The following is an 18200-nucleotide window of genomic DNA, read 5'->3' on the forward strand; positions in this document are numbered from 1 at the left end:
TAGGTTATATGATGTATAGCAATATATGTGAAGCATAATATTTGTTAATTTTAACTTGTTAATACAGTCTGATTACTTCTATATAAATGTGCCTATGTCACAAGTGATAATTCAATAAAGGTGTTAAAACACAGACCTATTGGGTCAAGTTCGGCTTTCTATGAGAAGGAAATTAACCTCAGAACTGCAGATGCAAAAGGTCCTCTAAAACACCAAGGCAGCATTTTCCAGGTGGGCAGCGATAAGATTGTGAATGTAGCTCAGTGAATAAACAGCAGTTACCAGTTACCAAGTTATGTTTTTTTTTTTGAGTCAGCAATGAGTTACAGAGATTCAGAAAATCACCTGCAAAAGTGGTCAACATCTAACCCAAATCGACTTCCTGTTAGTGAGGAAAGGACACTGGGGAAAGATTAGAGATTACAAAGTCAGCCCCCAGCATGAACTACTGCCACAGTCCACTGCAAACAGTAGTCAGAGAAGGCTGTAATGTAAACAGAGACCTGGCAAGGCTGATGACTTGGAAGTTAATTGGAGCAAAAGCACAGAAGTTCAAGGAAGTACAAAGGATCTAACATCTCAGGAAGAAGAGGAAATTTGGGGAGTCAAAGAAGAATAGCAGCATTTTAAAACAGCATGTGTGTAGAATGAAGGAGTGCAAAAAAGAAGTGAGAAATAGAAAAAAAACATATCAGGCAAAGAAGAAATACTACTTGATCAGCAAAGAAGCTAAGAAAGCAGTTAGAATGGTAAGGAAAAAGGTATCAGAGAAACTCTACCAGCTTCAAGAACATGACTCAGCAGATGGCACAAAGAATCTTTATCAGGATGTAAGGCAATGACAGAAAGATAAACAAGAGAGTCGGCAGATGTCATTCATAAAGAATCCCAGCAACAATCTGCTCACCAATCCAGGGACATCAAGGTAGGATGGAATAAGTACTTCAAGAAGCTTCTGAATGAAGATAATCCCATAGCAGCTGTACTGCTAAATGCACTGTTAATGATGGAAAAGGGAAGACAACCCACCCTAGAACATGTACAAAATGCACTGAGGAAGACGAAGTCAGGGAAAGTGGCAAGCGCAGATGAAGTCACTGCAGATATGATCAAGATGTTTTTGAGTTTTAAAGAAAAATGACTCTTAAAACTACTCATTGCCACATGGGGAGAGAAGAATATCCCGGATGACTGCAGAATAAGCATGCTAGTGCTAGTGTACAAGAACAAAGAGGATATGCTCTATTGCTCTATCCATGCTCTACTTCAGCTGTTGACCTTCCAAGTGAATATTTTAAAATAGTAGCCAGTAGCATTGCCTACCCTGTCTCAGTCCTTATAAATAGGTCAGCCCAGGAATCTCACATTCCCTGTCTCTGAATAAAAGTCACACATTATCCCTCTGCGCAAAGGGGGAAATTCAACAGACATTACCCCCTCTCCAAAATACTTGAAAAATGCACTCAAAACAATTGCTAAACTATCTCCTGCAGGAAGAATTCATATTCCCCTATACAGCATGGCTTTCATCCTTCCCATAGTACTAACACTGCACTTTTAACCTATATAGATGCTGTCAGTAAAGCTAGAGATAATGGCAAACTAGTCTGCTCCTTATTTCCAGACTTTTCTAAAGCCTTCGACACAGTTTGTCACAACTAATTTCTACTTCAAATGTACTCATTAGGTCTCGCTCAGCCCACCCTGCTATGGTTCCAAAGGTACCTATCCAATAGGTATCAGTCAGTAAAATGGCACTCCACCCTCTCCATACCTCCCAGTCACCAACAGTATACCACAAGGCTTTAACCTTGGTCCCCATCTTTTTTAACATTCTCACTAACACCTTCCAAGCATCCACTCAACAGGCCTCCCTAATACAGTAGGCAGATGACTTCATACTTATTTGTACATCTGACAATGTGGCACACCTCCAAAAAATACTCAGGAAACTTTAGGAGCAACTGAAACATGACTTTGTAACTCACAACTCATGCTCAACCCTACAAAAAAAAAAAATACTACTTTTTTCCTCAAATCCCTCTCCCATGAAAAAAAAAACAAAATTTAAAGTCCACTCGCTTGATAATACAGCCATTGAAGTCAATTCTCATAGCAAATTATTAGGGATGGTAGTGGATGATAAACTTAAATTTGACCTGCATATATAACATTGCATAAGAAAAACTAGTAAAAAACTAAGAATGTTTTATAGAGCAAAAGCATTCTCACTGATACAACCAAAGCTACGCTTGTCACTACTTACCTCCTCCCTACACCTCTTTATGTTGCTCCCATCCTTACTAACTTTCAGGCATCACAAAAATCAAAACTTGAACAAAGTTACTAATTTTTAAGTAAATGCCACTATAAGTACCCACAACTGTATCACACTAAATTGGTTAGAACTGCCCCATCAACTAATATGCACACAGCTTCTTATCACCTATAAACTTATCCAGAAACCATGTACTTGTTCGGCACTAAATAACATCCTACACAGCTATGTTCCTAGTCGCCCATTACGATTAAGTGACCAAAAACTCCTTTTTGTCCTCAAACCTATCAAATCTGCTGGGCATTGGATGTACTTGTATTATATTGCTAAGGCCTGGAACTCCTTATCTTTATCCGTCAGGTCAATACCCTCTCTTCCATCCTTCAAAACCATTTGAAAGACTTCCTAGCTAAAATCTGGCTCTGTTCTTGCTCAACACAAGGGTAAACTATATTCCTAAATGTGAAAAATATATATTCATACTTTACATCTACTTACTCTCCCTTCTTCACTCACATCCTTACTTATAACAAGTTTTGTCCCCTGACTTTCTCTCTAAATATAACATAAGCCTGCTTTTCTCTCACTTTGTATTGTGATTCCTGTTTGTATTATATTAACTTACCTTTAATTTTTTTATAAACTGGGTAAAATTTCTCTAACTATTAAATCATTGCCATATAACTTGTATCTGTTCTTAACCAATGTTTTCATATTATGTCTAATTTGGTATATTTATTTAAACTGTATTTGTTTTTTGTATTATTTTATAGACTGTAAAATTATAGTTCTTAAAATGTTTTGTAATACATTGGAGCTTTTCTTCCCGAGCCTCCACTGAAAATGGTCTTTTTCCCTGTTGGACTTTCCTGGTAATCAAATGTCAATAAACTTTTCAACACAGTGGTGCAGCATTGTCACCTCACAGCAAGAGGCTCTCTTTTTCGAATCTTGGCTGGGGTGCCTTCTGTGTGGAGTCTGCATATCCTCCCTGCATTTGCGTGGGTTTTTTCCAGGTGCTCCTGTGTCCACCCACATTCCAAAGATATCTGGAGCCTTTCTCCCCGGGCATCCACTGAAAATGGGCTCTGTCCCATTTGGGCTTTCCTGGTAAACAGATGTTAAATAAAATTAAATAAAACAAATAAAAAAATAAATTCATAAGTGCAGGCAGTGCAGAGGTATCAACCCCACTGTCACACTACATGAAAGTCTTGGAGAGGGTAATTAGTAAACAAATTCACAAAAAAGTAGAAAATAAAATGGGATATGAGCAGGTCAGATTCAGCTCAGGATGTAGTACAACTGACCCAATGCTTTCAGTGAGGCAAATAGAAGAAAAGAAGGTTAAGAAAAAGAAAGACTCCAACTAGGCATTCCTAGACTTGGAGAAAGCATATGACAAGGTCCCCAGAATAACTGATTTGGGGAGTCCTATGATGGCTTGAAATCTAAGAAACATTGGTAGAATTAGTATAGGCTATGTGCAAGGACCCAGAGTTACAAATAAGAACAGTGTTCTGACTCACAGGGGGTTCCCAGCAGAAGGTGGCATGTATCAAGGCTCAGCTCCTAGCTCATTGCTGTTTATTCTTAGTGATAGACTATATTAGTAAACAGGTTGAAGGTGCTAGATCAACAAAACTGCAGTATGCAAATGATGTAGCACTACAAGCAGACTCCGAACAGGAACTCCAGCAAAGGATAGGGGAGCGGAATGCAAAAGTGAAGGCACATGGGATGAAACCGAGCACAGTCAAAACACTGGTTGTGGCAACAAATAGAAGAAACCAAAAAAAAGCTAAAAATTGAAAGAAAAAAGAGAAACAGTGGAATAAGTGAAAGCTTCAAGTATCTGAAAGGTATGGTTGAAGAGAAGGGAAGTCTAAATGAGGTGATCAAAACAGGGATCAGAGGCGCTGCGACCAATTGGCACAAAGTGTGTGGGATAATATATGAGAGAAGAATGCCAAAAAAGTTCAAAAGTAAAGTGTACCAAACTATGGTGTGCCCAGTGCTTCTGTATGGCAGATAAACCTGGGTTATGAAGGCAGAAGAGCTGCAAAAGCTGATGTGATTGAGATGAAATGCCTGAGACTGGTGGTAGGATGTACACTGTAGGGCACATGAATAAATGAGGACATCAGAGCAAAGCCAAAGTAGCCTAATTACAGAAGGTGAAATAGAACAGATTATGGTGTATCAGTCACATGTGTAGGAAAGCAGAAGGTAATTCGATAAAGCAGATCTTGTAGAGATAGTAAGATGAGATGAGGATGTCCAACCAAGAGATGGATTATGAGTGACAGAAGTTCTAAGACAGGCAGGCAGGCATGACTGTTGAAAAAGGTAGGTGAGTGGCTCTGAAGACAATGAAAAAGCAGCACTTGATGTGGCTCTCCAGCCCCATGTAAACACAGGAAAAATGGGTCTAATGATAATTATAATGATGGTGATAAATGGTTAGCTTCTAGATTCACTCTGCACAAAAACACAAAGCAATTTCTTTTTGGAAAGCCTCCTTGCACTTTGGTTTACTATAGCTACACATACTTATCAGAGAGTTATGCAGAATTGTTCTTAAGTTCAAAATACTTTTATTTGCTTGTTATGAGTGAAATAATGGGAATTATTGTATTGTGGGGAAGAAATATTTTCTGTGAATTCTACTATCAATTGGTTGTAAGTACGAACCTCTAGTTATTTTGTTATGAGTTATATTAGCTCTTCCTGCAGTCATGATCTTGTTATGGTGGAGGGATCTGTGTAACTTTGCAGTTCTTAGGGCTTTGCTCTCTGAAGGTTTATACTCCTGAAAGAGACATCCTAGACAAACTGGCCAGAGAAGAGTAACCAGGCTAATGGTGAGTGATAGCACCCCTTGTTATAGATCCTTGAAAGAGCTTGCAATTCTCACCTCAAACCAGGGAGACCAGATCTTACTCCTGGAGCCAGAACTGAGACTAGCATTTGTCAATGCATGTCTGGTGTCTGATTCACCAGCAGAGCCTGGATAGTCTCGACCAAAAACTCTTCATGGCCTTGCTGTATGGGCTCACTACCTGCAAAGTGAAGGGTTGGGGTCAGTACAATGCCATGTAAATGGCAGTCTGGAGTGAGATGAATTAAGGTTGACAAGATACTGACAATGGAAACTGTCTCTTGGTAAAACTTGTGTCGTCTTTCTGTTGGGAAAGAACTAAAACCTTGGCTGGAGAAAGGGCCTTACTAGATTTGACTAATAAGTACTAATGCTGAGCTAGGAAGGCTATGGGTATGGCAGCCATTGAAGCAAAGACCTGGGTATGAAAGGAGCATGAGGAGGACATGAAATGTGACTTTTGGATGGCCTGAAAGAAGCTCAAAGAAGCTCTGACAAACCATCCAGCAGCTAATGATGAAGAGACAATATATGGGTTAGTCTATTCTCAGCAAGGGTGGAAAAATTCTGGCATTAATCAGAGACATATTTGTGAGAAAGAAGGACAACTTGATGCAATTTAGGATCCAGTGAATATGTCATACTCTGACGAGGCAGTGTTATATGTAGATGGTACAATAAGTTCTGTTGCAGTAGCTGGGATTATTGTGGTTATTTAAGCATTTGACTGTGGTAAGATGCAAGTGTGGATGAGATGTAGTCAGAAGTGATGAAGTTGCTGCATGTACTTGGAGTTTCATGGTTAACTCAGCAGCAGTATTGCATGAAAGGCTGTGATAGTACCTTTTGCTTGACATATTCAGGAAGCTATTCTCATTTTCAAAAGGGGGCAGGAGAGTATATTCTACTTACACAGAGACCACACTTCTCAGCTTCCTTTGAAAAGTTATGTCAACTTACTAGAAAAGAGAATTTATTCAAGGAGCCATGTGGAGTCCATCCTGGGTGTGGAACACTAAATAAGCACTTTGTCCATACACAGCTGTTAAAGGGGTCATAGAAGTTTACCAACAAATTTTACATGTTGTCTTGGAGATGTGCTGTGTTGCAGGAGTTGCCACAACAGTATGGGGTTCCAATGCTATTGTTGTGTGCCATTGTGAGAAGTAAAAGTTATGTCCATATTGTCAGTATTAAGCTGAATATGTTTAAGGTTGTTATAGCATTTTGATAAGGTTGTGTTTTGTTTGACTGCCTATTTTTCTAGACATGACATCAAGGCACAGTTATGGTCCAGACAATATCCAGTTTGGAGATCATCTTTATTTCTTACTTATGATGCTTTCATGTTAGCCATAAGTGACCAGCATGCACCTGAGTCAAAAGGAATGAATAATGAGGGATCAAATGGAGTAAAAAGGGAAGGGGGTCGAATGCAGTGGGTATCTACTATATGTTTTATTTGCATTTGGTGTAACAGTATATATTTGTAGTGAATATTCCTTTACTTTCTAAATTCAGTTTAGCTGGCTTAGTGTAGTATGTATGTAACTAGTATTATCTAAGACTGTGGCAAAAAGAAAAAAATGTTAAAAACATTTAAATTCCATTTCTTCTCCTGCATATTTCACAAGTAGGTATTAATATTACATACATACATATACATACATACAAATGTTTCAAGCACGGGCATTAAAACCCTTCTAGCTTGCCATTATACCAAAGCACTTGTTCCCATAATAAATGTCCAGGCTGTTATTAAAAATATATAAACTAGTCCTTGCTTTAATGTAATTGGGTAGTCTGTTCTAAGCATCAGCTACTCCATCAGACAATCAATTAGTACACTTCTCATTCCTATAGAATCTGCTACATAGGTTATCTGATGATTCTCAAGTACTTTTTGATAACCCCAAACATTCCCAGAGGTAGTTGTCCGTAAATGCTCTATATACCTGAATAAGATCTCCTCTTTAATATCTGTAAGAGACACTATACAAGTTCAGATATTTTAGTCTTTCATAATAACTTAGATTTTTATATCCATGGATGCCCTTGGTATATTTCCGCTGTATTCTTTCCAGTTTATTCATGCTTGTTTTCCTATAGGGTTTCCATATTGTTATTCCATACTCAAGTTTGGGTCTAATGTAACTAACAAGCAATGACTTCATTATGTTTGATTGTCTAGACTTTATAAATCTTTTTATACAACCTATAATTCTATAACTATCATTAGCCAATTGGTTGATATGATTAGAAAAAACTCATAGCTGAATCTACCCATATACCCAGGTCCTTAAATGAATCTACAGTTTCAATCACTGTGTGCTGTATTAAATATTCACCTTTCAATTTATGCCTCCCAAATCTCATATGCTTAGTTTTTGATGTATTTATCAACATATTATTCTCCTGTGCCCAAATGGTCAGTTTAGTCAAATTATTTTGCAGACATGCCTTATCTGTAACACTTGTAATCAGTTTACCCAATTTCAGGTCGTCAGCATATAGACTGTAGAACACCTCAAATGAAAAAGTATGGTCTGAAAGATACAATCTAAACAAGTAAGGGCCTAGGACAGAGCCCTGTGGGACACCTTGACTGTAACCAAGATATTAGCTGTAATATGCATGTTGTGCATATATCACCATGATTAATCTTTGAACTTAAGGGAAAAAACTTTTTTCTGATGCAAGATATTATTTGACAATGATAACAGAGGTTCAGTGATCCATATTATTATCTTGTCCTTCATCTTTCCATTCTGTCGAAGCCGATTACCCTCAGCCTGTGTTTGCTTACTGCGTGAATTTCCACAAGTCACTTAACCAGACATTGCTCCTGGGCTGTGGCTGAAATAAGTTCCTGTGGATCAGTCTATTAACCCAATTAACATTTAATTAGTTCTAGGCCCTGACTCCAAAAAGACTTGCTGTCAGTGTAAGTAGTCACTTACACTGACAGCAGGCTGAGAGCAGGTGTTTTAGAATCTGGTCCCTGTAGTAAGTGTGTTTATAAATAGGTCAATTACACTGAAAGCAAGTTTTTCTGAATCAGAGCAGACGTAGACTGAGAGCAGCACTTTTGGAATATGGCCACTAGTTTCTACAAAATCTGCAATTCGATTTAAACCATTCAATAAGGCAGCTAAACCATAACCAGCATAGTGATGTACTCTAGAACAGTTATTGACTGAAAAGTCACTGCACTACATTTCAGTGACTTCAAAGACAGAATAGGGAACTGCAGGTAACATCAAAACTATCTACACATAAATAAATCACCTATTTGCAGAGATGGTGTTAGTTTTAGCTGTAACCAAATGGAATCCTGTTATATTTCAATTGCCAATTGCAAAATACACCAATAAAATGAAGCACACAGTTGTAGTATGGCTTGCATATCAATGAATACAAACTGGCAGTATTAAACGCCTAGAAACATTATTAGAATTATACTAGAAAAGCATCCGGAAGCTTCACTATGGTTTAATGAGTTAAAAAATGATGATGGCAATGATGATAAACTAAAAAAGCCATCTGAACTACAATTTGTGAAACCACTGCCAAAGAACAAAATGGTTTTCACCTTGTGCAAAAGCCACATATAGTGGTTTTCAGTCTAGAAGCAAGCAGTGTCTGTCTCTGTTGATACTTTGGATGTCACTCACTGGGTTCTATAGCGCTAAGACTGCTCAGTCCAGGGGATTGGGGGGTTCACTGATATTTCTGAGCATCCCATGGGATTCCTGAAGCTGGTAAGAGCCACAGAATGAAGTAAGTATGTTCAGCTGCAAAGTGAGTTACTGGTACAGCTATCTACTGCCCTCCCAAGTAAATACTGGATGTGTAACATTGAAGTGCAGGGAGACCAGATAGAATGTGCATGGATCCTGTCATGAGCATAGAGTTAAAACAGTTGTCATTCACCTCTCTCATATCAACAACTCTCCACAAGCTGAATTGTCAAGGTTACTCATGTTTGTGAGTCTGTTACAGCACAAAGCATCTTTACGTTATATTGGCTGCTTGTTAATGATCTTCATTGGTATCTTGCTTTGTGAGTCTTTCAGATTCACTGGGTTACAAACCTTGCACAACTGAGTAATTCAGTCTTGTATAACTGGAAATATTTTATCAAGAAAAGCAAGTGTTGTGTTGCACCACATGGACTGTGGAGGATCTTAATTTAAACAGTTATGTACTCTTTATATGGAACAGTAACCACTGATGGCCCCACCATGTAGAAGAGGGGATCCTATCATATGATTGATGTCTTATAACTTCGAATTATTAAAGAACGAATGTTAATGATCGAAGTTGTAAAACTTTGAAGCATGTAACGGAGATCGCCATAGAGCACGGAAAGGGAAGATTTTGCTATACTGCACTGTAGTACAATTTTGGAGTTGGTATATTTAGTATAGTAGCGGGGGTTGTGGGGGTGCAGGGAGGCTTGCCCCCCTGCATAGAGCATTTTTTTTTTTTTTTTTTTTTTACTGTTTCTCCTTTTGTCTTTGTGTGTTCGAAGTTCCCAGATTTTGGTCACTAAAGTTTGTCCTTTAATGATTAGAAGTTTTGGAACTTCGACCATATGATATAGACCCATAGAAGAGACCACAATTTGTGTCCCAGATAGTGTCTGCACTAAATTGCCTCCATCAGGGGAAAATGTTAACACTGCATGATGATCATCTATATAGCAGAGGCTTCCACCATGCCACAAGGACGATATGCATTAATTTAATCCCTATAGTAATATGCAGCATGGTCTCTGATGGACCTCAAAAGCATGGCAGCCTTTACTTATGCCACCAGGGATTCTGTTCATGAATCTAATAGATATCAGGTAACAGTAATGTGAGAATAGTTGGCATTTGATCATAGCTGAAGGTGTTTTGTGGTATAACAGTCTCACAACCATGAGTTATATACAGTTAGCAGAGACTAAAGCTCTGTGCTGTTAATGAGCTGGTTCCTGTTTCCAGGATACAGGGTTTGATTCCCTCCACCTTCTTTTATCTACTGGTTGAAACTGACAAAGTCATTTAATCTGTCAACGATTCCAGGACAATTGCATCTAATTAGCTTGCCAGTTAACAAATAGATAAACACTGCAATCTGGTTCAAATACAAGCTGCTCTTAATTCTTTTGGTCTGCTGTTGAGTTGTGGACATTAAAAGATAGAGGAAGCAATTGTCATAACAATAAATGGTACATTTGGGAACAGTATATACAAAACAATGTTCAAAAGATGATTAAAATAAGTAGGTTGCTATGAAATGAAAACTGCAGAAGTATGTTACAATGCATAAGAATAAAAGAACAGAGCTGTAAAGGAAACTGTATGTATAATGCTTGTCTACTATAATGAAAAGTCTTATTATGATTGTTTTCATTGCTATTAAAGTATTTGTGTACATGTCAAAATTTAAAAATGTGATGACTAAATAAAATTGTTTAAAAACAGAACAGAAAGATATACAACTATACAATACCCATAAAGAAGAATGTAACATTGTACAAGTTATTTATTTATTTGCTTGTTTTTAATTTGGAATTCCACATTTCAGCACAGAGGTACAATATGACATAAATGATAAAGAATTTCACAATGTCCCTTGAAACATGTAATATGAATATGAATTTAAAATTCATTTTATGAATACATATTATGTATATTAAATATTTTTTCGTACTTATATTTACATTTGCTTCTATAGTTCTTTATTTTCTTTTTGTTACAGTACCATTTAGTCAACGTAGTTCAGGTCTTAATCTAGCTGGAAATATGACATCTCACAATTACTAATAAAACACTTTGCAGAGATGAAAATAATGCAACAACACATTAGATTCATAATTAGTAAACCTGTTGGAAATACAATACAAATACATTTATTAAAACTGTAACTTGCATTATGCAATATATGGTCAGTTTGAACGAAGGAAGAGTGACGGTGCTGTAGACAGCAAATTATGAGGCGTAAAATGAATAAACCAAAAGAAGGACTAAGTATAGTGCTGTGTGACTTTTGCAATATTGAAGTATTTTTTACCCATTAAAATGATCTATAAGAAATATATTTTTATTAGTTGTTCTGTGGTTTCATTCGTTCTGCTATACTAATATTATTCTGTTTTTTAAATGGTATGCAAGTATGCATTGGTTGCATTCCACAGAAAAATCCGGTAGTAAACACACATCAAGCTTAAGAAGAACAAAAGACATAACTTACAAAATGATGTTATGAGCACACAGCACAGAGTTGTACTATTTTTGGAGTTGCACTGTTGGCTTGCTGCCTACAGAAGTAACTTTTTTTTTTCATTTGGGGGTAGAAAATGCGTGTATCTGGATATTTTTTGTAAATGTTAGTGACAGAGAAATGCATTATTTATAAGTGGTTCAGAGTACTACAGGTTAATGAATGGACCAAGTTAAAATGTTCTAGTAGAAATTCTTGAATATTGTGTCTATTGAAATTGTTTACAATTAAAATTTAAATGCATTACTTTTTAGCATTTTAGATTGTGTCACACAATAGTAAAGCTGTAGTATTTTTGATAATTGTTACTTATCGGGCAACAGTATTCTTTAGTTCAAAGTATTTCCTGGAGTACAAATGTCATTCCCTTATGATGTCTCTTCCTAGGGTTAACTGCGCATTTCCCTCATGGAGACAGCATTCCTCCTCTCTATGATGCACTTCATTCTATTACTGCTGCTACAGCTTCACAGGATCGCAGACGCTCAGGTCAATCCAGGTAACATTCCTATTCCTCCTGTAGAAGAAAATGAAAGTGGTTATGTTAGTAACTCTTGGGATGTACTTGTAATATGTACTGTCATACTTACTAGTGTATTACGACTCAGCTGCAGATATTTCTCCTTTGGTACATGCAGCAATGCAGTAGGATCTAATAAAACATATATTTTTGGCTTTACAGATTCAATTGCTTCAGTGGGTTTTAGTTTCTAGAACTGGAACAGTCATCTGTACAATGAGTTTTAATTTCCTATGTCTATCTTTCATTTTAAGTAAATGACTTAAACTATTTAATATGCAAAATTAATACTACAGAATCTTCTAATGCCAATTTTTATCTTCATTCCACATCTTTTAGAATAACAGCCACTAAAAATATTTTATATCTTCATGAAACCCATTGTAATACTTCCCTGGGATTCCAAAAGGCTAACCAGATTAAGGAAGCCTTTCCTCAGCTGCTTTTCACGGTGCTGTAAGTCTGGATGGTTCAGACACCAACTTCCCATGAGAGAGGTGCACGTGTAACAGCTGTAGTGCAGACAGATGTCTCACTTTCAAAGTTGTATGCAAATGTGGCAGTCCAGGGGCTTGGCTAATGCTAATTAGTGATATGCTCTCCCATTGAAATTGAGCCAGCACCAGAAGAGCACCATAGAGTAATTCAGATAATTTATCTACCATATTAGTTTAGTCACAAGGAGGCAAAAGAGTGCACTATGTTTTGACAGCATACATCCATTTCCTCTCTTGGATGGATTGGGTCTTGTAGTGTGACTGCTGCTAGGTACTGTAACGTTTTGTGTGTGTGTGTGTGTGTGTGTGTGTGTGTGTGTGTGTGTGTGTGTGTGTGTGTGTGTGTGTGTGTGTATGCAGTCATGCATGTACCCACATGCATGTGTATGCAGACTTGCATGTATCCACATGTATATTTGGAAGGATCCAATCAGGCTAAAATTAGTTGAGGCAATTCAGAGGCGACGGATTAGCCTGGAGAGGTTAGTGATAATAAAACTAGGTGAGGAACAGTAAGGTTGGACACATGTCAAAGATGAGTTTTAAAGCAAAACTAAGCTAGTAAACCACTCAAATACTACTATTTTCAAACAGTGCTTTAGGAAAATGAGTATGTACTCAAACAGAATGTAATACGTTTTGAAGTGTGATAGGATCACAGTCGGGTTTTGGAGATTTGAGGGGCAACCACTTTAACAGTTGGCAGAATTTTCACTCGGTGGAAGGTGGAGGTGAATATTAGGAAATGTAAGTGGTTTTGTAAATACTGGAAAGAATAGCAAAAGTCTGCTGTGAATATGGAGTACAGAATCCGGGAAAAGGAATGTGTATGAGGGATATTGAGGTAGAATAGTGCAAAAAGAGGAGGGAACAGGATTTAAAATGAATCAGACCACCTGTAGGGATGAAGGCATGCAAGGCAGATGGTTTTGGGTCTGGTTGCTAAAAGCATGCAGAAATATCTGCAGGACAGTAGGAGGAAGTTAAGGAACAAAGTTTATAATGATTACTTAAACCCAGCCTAAACCTCCTTCATATAGGTAGCCCAATAAGGTATTCTACCTTTAACCATAAAGCACCTGCTAAATGAGTTAACCAGCTGGGGTGAGACTTATAAAGATAGAAATAGTAAATAGGAAGAGTCACAGTGGAGTAGTAACCAGGAGGACTGATCTGCATTCCTGTTTCTCACAAAGAAAAGCAAAGAGGAATCACAACATGCATCTATGAACTGAGATCCTCTTAGAGAATCAAACTAAATTATCTTTCTTTTACAGAGTGATAAGATATTGGCTAGAGCTTGTAAATGAGTACTACAGGGTTAAACAATGAAACCAAAATAAAACAGACTTCAAACGAAGAAACTGAAAATAATTTTATTAAAAACACAATCTAATGCATTTGTCTATACACACAAATAGATTTTATCAAAACACTGTAAAACAGAACTTAACAAATAAATAGTGTACTTGTTTCTTATAAATCCAATAAAAACAGCCATCAATTATAACATCATTCCCTTTGTTGAGCCTTCAGATATAAAACACTTTATAAGGGAATAATGTCATTAAAACCAATGAATATAGCTACATTAAGAAGTAAGTCCCCCCATAAGTTCTTATTTCTCTAAAAGAGACTTAAAATAATGACCTTAATGATCTGTATCTGATCAAGTGCAAAAACATCTATATTTATTAAACCAATTAAAACAAATACTCTGTCTAGAAAGTGCATTTTGTGTTTGCTTGTTCCTCATTTCTAAATTTTTTTTTTGCATATCCTCTTTTTAACTTTCAGTCTTGCCTATATCAAATGCAGGGCATGTGATACATAAATCAATATATACCACCCCACCAGACTTGTTATTATTGAACTAGATGAATTAAAAAAAAAGTTCTGGCTTCACTGTACTGATAACCGTGACAAAAAACCCAAAGAAGACAGTGCTAATTTTCAATATGAGTCTAAACTAATATCCATGAGAGCAGAAAGTGGAAAAAATAGCACCAGTTTTCGATCAGAGATTAAGATAATAGCCAAGACAGCAAAACTAGAAAAAGATAAAACTAATTTTCCATCAGAGACTAAGCTGGCATTATTGAAGGAAAGAGCACTAACAATCTACAACTGGAATTCAAATGGTAAGACAAGTTTTTAATTGCCTCACAAAATATATGGTAGGGGAAATATTCATCATCAGTCCCCCCTTTTCCCATTTTCTATATAGAGTTGGGGTGTCTTAAAACTGTCACCATCTCTCTCTATTCAAAGACACTCTGCTGCCTTCTTTGATACTCATGCCTGACTGTCTAAGGTCTTCTCTCACACAATCCACCCAGCTCTTCGCTGGACGCCCTCTTTTCCTCTTGCCTTCTTTCTGTTTGTCCCAAATCTTCTTCACCAGATTGCCTTCTGCTTTTCTGCACATGTGCCTGAACCACCTGTCTCAGGAATTTCATCACCATCACCTCTAGTTTCCTCAACTGCTGTGCCTTTACTGCTCTGGTTTCTATACCATGCAGTAGCACTAGTCATACTGTTTTGTCCACCTTACTTTCAGGTTCTTTGACATTCTTCTGTCATACACTGCACTCTGTGCCAGTTGGTTGCAGCCTCTCTGATTCTAACTTTGACCTCCTCATTTATATTTCCCTTCACCTCATCCACCCCTCCCAGATACATGAAGCTATTAAACTGTTCCACTATTTTCCTTTTGTCTCAGTTCTCAGCTTCTTCTGACTTCCCCCATTTTCTGCCATTACCACTGCCTTATCTGTACTCAGTTTCATCTCATGTGTCTTCAGTTATACATTCCATTCCCCTGTCCTTTGGGGAAGTTCTTGCTCAGAGTCTGTCTGTAATGCCACATCATCTGCATACATCAGCTCTGTTGATCTGTCCCCTCCAGCCTGTTTGCTAATGAATTCTATCACCGGTATGAACAGCAGTGGGTTCAGAGCTGAATCCCGGTACACACCCACTCCCACTGGGAAGCCCTTTGTGAGACCAAACACTGTTTGTACTTGAGTCACTGGATCCCCATACATAGCCTGCGCTAATTCTGCCAATGTTTCTGGGACTTCAGAGCACCACAGGACTGCCCAAATCAGCTTTCTTGGGACCTTGTCATATGCTTTTGCCAAGTCTAGGAATGTCCAGGTGGACTCTTTTCTCATCTCTATCTTCTTCCCAACTACCTGTCTCACTGCAAGCATTGGTTCAGTCATGCTGCATCCTGATCTCAAGCTGAACTGATCATTGAACACCTGACTTTCTACTGATCTCCATATTCGTTTATCAGTCACCCTCTCCAGAACTTTCATGCAATGTGGCAGGAGTTTGATACACCTCCTCTGCCCAAAGTTTCTGCACAGGTGGTTTTGTTCTTGTACACTGGCATGAGTATGCTTATTTTCCAGTTATCTGGGATACAGCTTTCTCCCTCTACTGCTATGAGTACCCTCAGGAGCCATATCTTTATTATATCTGATCCGAATTCATCTGAGAATGCTGCTTTTCCTGACTTTATTTTCCTTAGTGCTGTTCTTATTTCTTCTATGGTGTGTTCCTCTTCTCTCATTGTAGGCAGTGTCTGGGGCACTACAACTTCTGTGGGGTTTTATTCATTTAGCAGTTGCTGGAAGTACTCCTACAATCTAACTTTGATGTCCTGAGGACTGCTGAGCAGGTTGCTGCTGGCATCCCTTATGAAGGGTATCTCACCATCTTCTTTATCTTTCTGTCTTTGCCTTGCAACCTAATATTGTTTCTCTGTGCCATCTACTGAGTCACTTTTTAGAAGCTGGTGAAGTGCCTCTGATGCCTTGTTCTTTACTATTTAAACTCCTTTCTTAGCCTCATTTTTAGACAACCAGTATTCCTTCCTAGCCTGGTCCATTTTTCTATCTCCCACTTTTTTCTGCATTGCTTCTTTCTTTTGATGACTTCCTGGACTTCCGCTTTCCACCACCAGGCTTCCTTATGTACCTTATTTCCATACCTGGCTTGGCCACATATCTGTTCTGTAGTCTTCAGACATGCTGCCATTCTTCTTCAACTCCATCTATTTCCACTCCTTCTTGAGGTGCTAGAGCCCTGAGTAATTCCTTGAACTGTTGTGCTTTCTCTCTTGTCAACTTCCAGGTCTTCTGCCTGGTCTCTGTTGACCTTAGAGCATTCTCTGACCACTGCTTGCAGCTAATTGTGGCAACTGGTGGTTTATGCTATGGGCTGACTGTTTTACTGGGGATGATTTTGCAATCACTGATTCTACCCTGTGCCCTTTCCTTACTAGAAGGAAGTCTACCTGAGTTGCATGTTGGCCACTCTTGTATGCGATCATGTGACTGACTCCCTTTCTTAACCATATGTTGTCTATTATCAAGCCACTTCCTTGACAGAATTCTAGACTGGCCTGTCCTTCTTTATTCCTCTTGCCCCCTCCCATGTAAGCCCAGGCAGTCCTCATATCCTGTTCTGTCTATCACAATATATCCATTCAAGTCACCCATTGTCAACACCATTTTGAGTTGCCCTGCTTTATCTAGTAAGTCCTGCAATTGCTGTATGAATGCACTCTTTTCCTCGTTACCACAACATTGCTGTGGGGCATAGGCTGATATTATGGATACTGTCCTATCATAGGCTGGAGTCTGATTGCCATGAGTCTGTCACTAATTCTGATGACATCCCCCACTGTTGTCTGAAGTCTTTCCCTCACCAAAATTCCCACACCATTTCTAGCCTGTCCTTCTGAATAATAAATTCTGTATCTCCAGCCAAGTGGCTTTGCTGCACTGCCCTTCCATCTTGTTTCCTAGATACATAGGATGTCCAGGCTCTTCCTTACCATCATGTCATCCACTTCCAAGCTACGTTCTGTCAGTGAACCTACAATAAGTAGCAACTCTTTCTTCATGTTTGTCAAGTTAATTGGGTTTATTTCCAGCTTTCCCTCAACAGAGCTATCCCAGGTAACCCAGGCTGGGCAAATGGGCATGGGCCAGCCAGTACCTTATTGACCCAGGGCTGCTGTGCTTTATTGAAGACACACACTGGCCAATGGGGGCATGTAAACCCCTCCCACCATTATCATGGGTCCCTGGTGTAGGTCAGAGTACAACAGCTCCTCAACCTACTTACCACCAGTAAATACCTATGCCCATTTGGTAGCATTAGTCAACATGACCAAATCACCTAGTGCCATATTTTACACCGAGTGGCTAAACCTGCCATGGTGGGCAGTCTGTGATCCAAGTTCTCCTAATCTGAGGATACTGTGCACCACGGTAGATTTTCAGTGATTGGTCTATACAACTCTTCGCCTATAGTAGACCATGTAGTGTCTGTGCTGTTTTCCACAGCTCCATTCTTTGTTGATTTTGAGATAACACACAGCATATTTTTTTAGAGGAGGGAGGAACCCCACTGAAACACAAGGAGAACATGCAAACTCTAAACAGGCATTGGCTGGAGGATAGCATCGAACTTTCTACCTTTTGCATGGGAGGCGAAGACCATAATCTTTATCGCAACTGGTTTATTACACACTCGTTAATGGTACTGTCACTTTACCTATTAAATACATGTATGAAATCATTAAAGTCCAATGTGAAGAAAACAGGTGCCTTATTTTACTAAAGAAAGGAGCAAATGAAAATAAAATAGTATGTCATAGCTAGTGAGATGTCAATAAAATGCTACAGTACCAAGTAATTTATAAAGGATACTCAGAAAAACAGCACTGATCAA

At 38.4% G+C, this 18200-nt stretch overlaps 1 protein-coding gene across 2 annotated transcripts in view; it reads left to right on the top strand.

Moving 5' to 3' along the window:
• The window catches only part of DDR2 (discoidin domain receptor tyrosine kinase 2), a 1067915-nt gene that overhangs the window by 587050 nt on the left and 462665 nt on the right, over positions 1 to 18200 (top strand). For both annotated transcript variants that reach the window (XM_044085379.1, XM_044085380.1), the window contains one exon: positions 11820 to 11931. In XM_044085379.1, the coding sequence (XP_043941314.1) occupies positions 11841 to 11931 (91 nt within the window). In that variant the 5' untranslated portion in view covers positions 11820 to 11840. The remainder of the gene's footprint in view (positions 1 to 11819; positions 11932 to 18200) is intronic.

This window comes from Protopterus annectens, chromosome 10.part0 (genome assembly GCF_019279795.1).
Source record: "Protopterus annectens isolate FY-2018-M chromosome 10.part0, PAN1.0, whole genome shotgun sequence".
Lineage (NCBI taxonomy): Eukaryota > Metazoa > Chordata > Ceratodontiformes > Protopteridae > Protopterus > Protopterus annectens.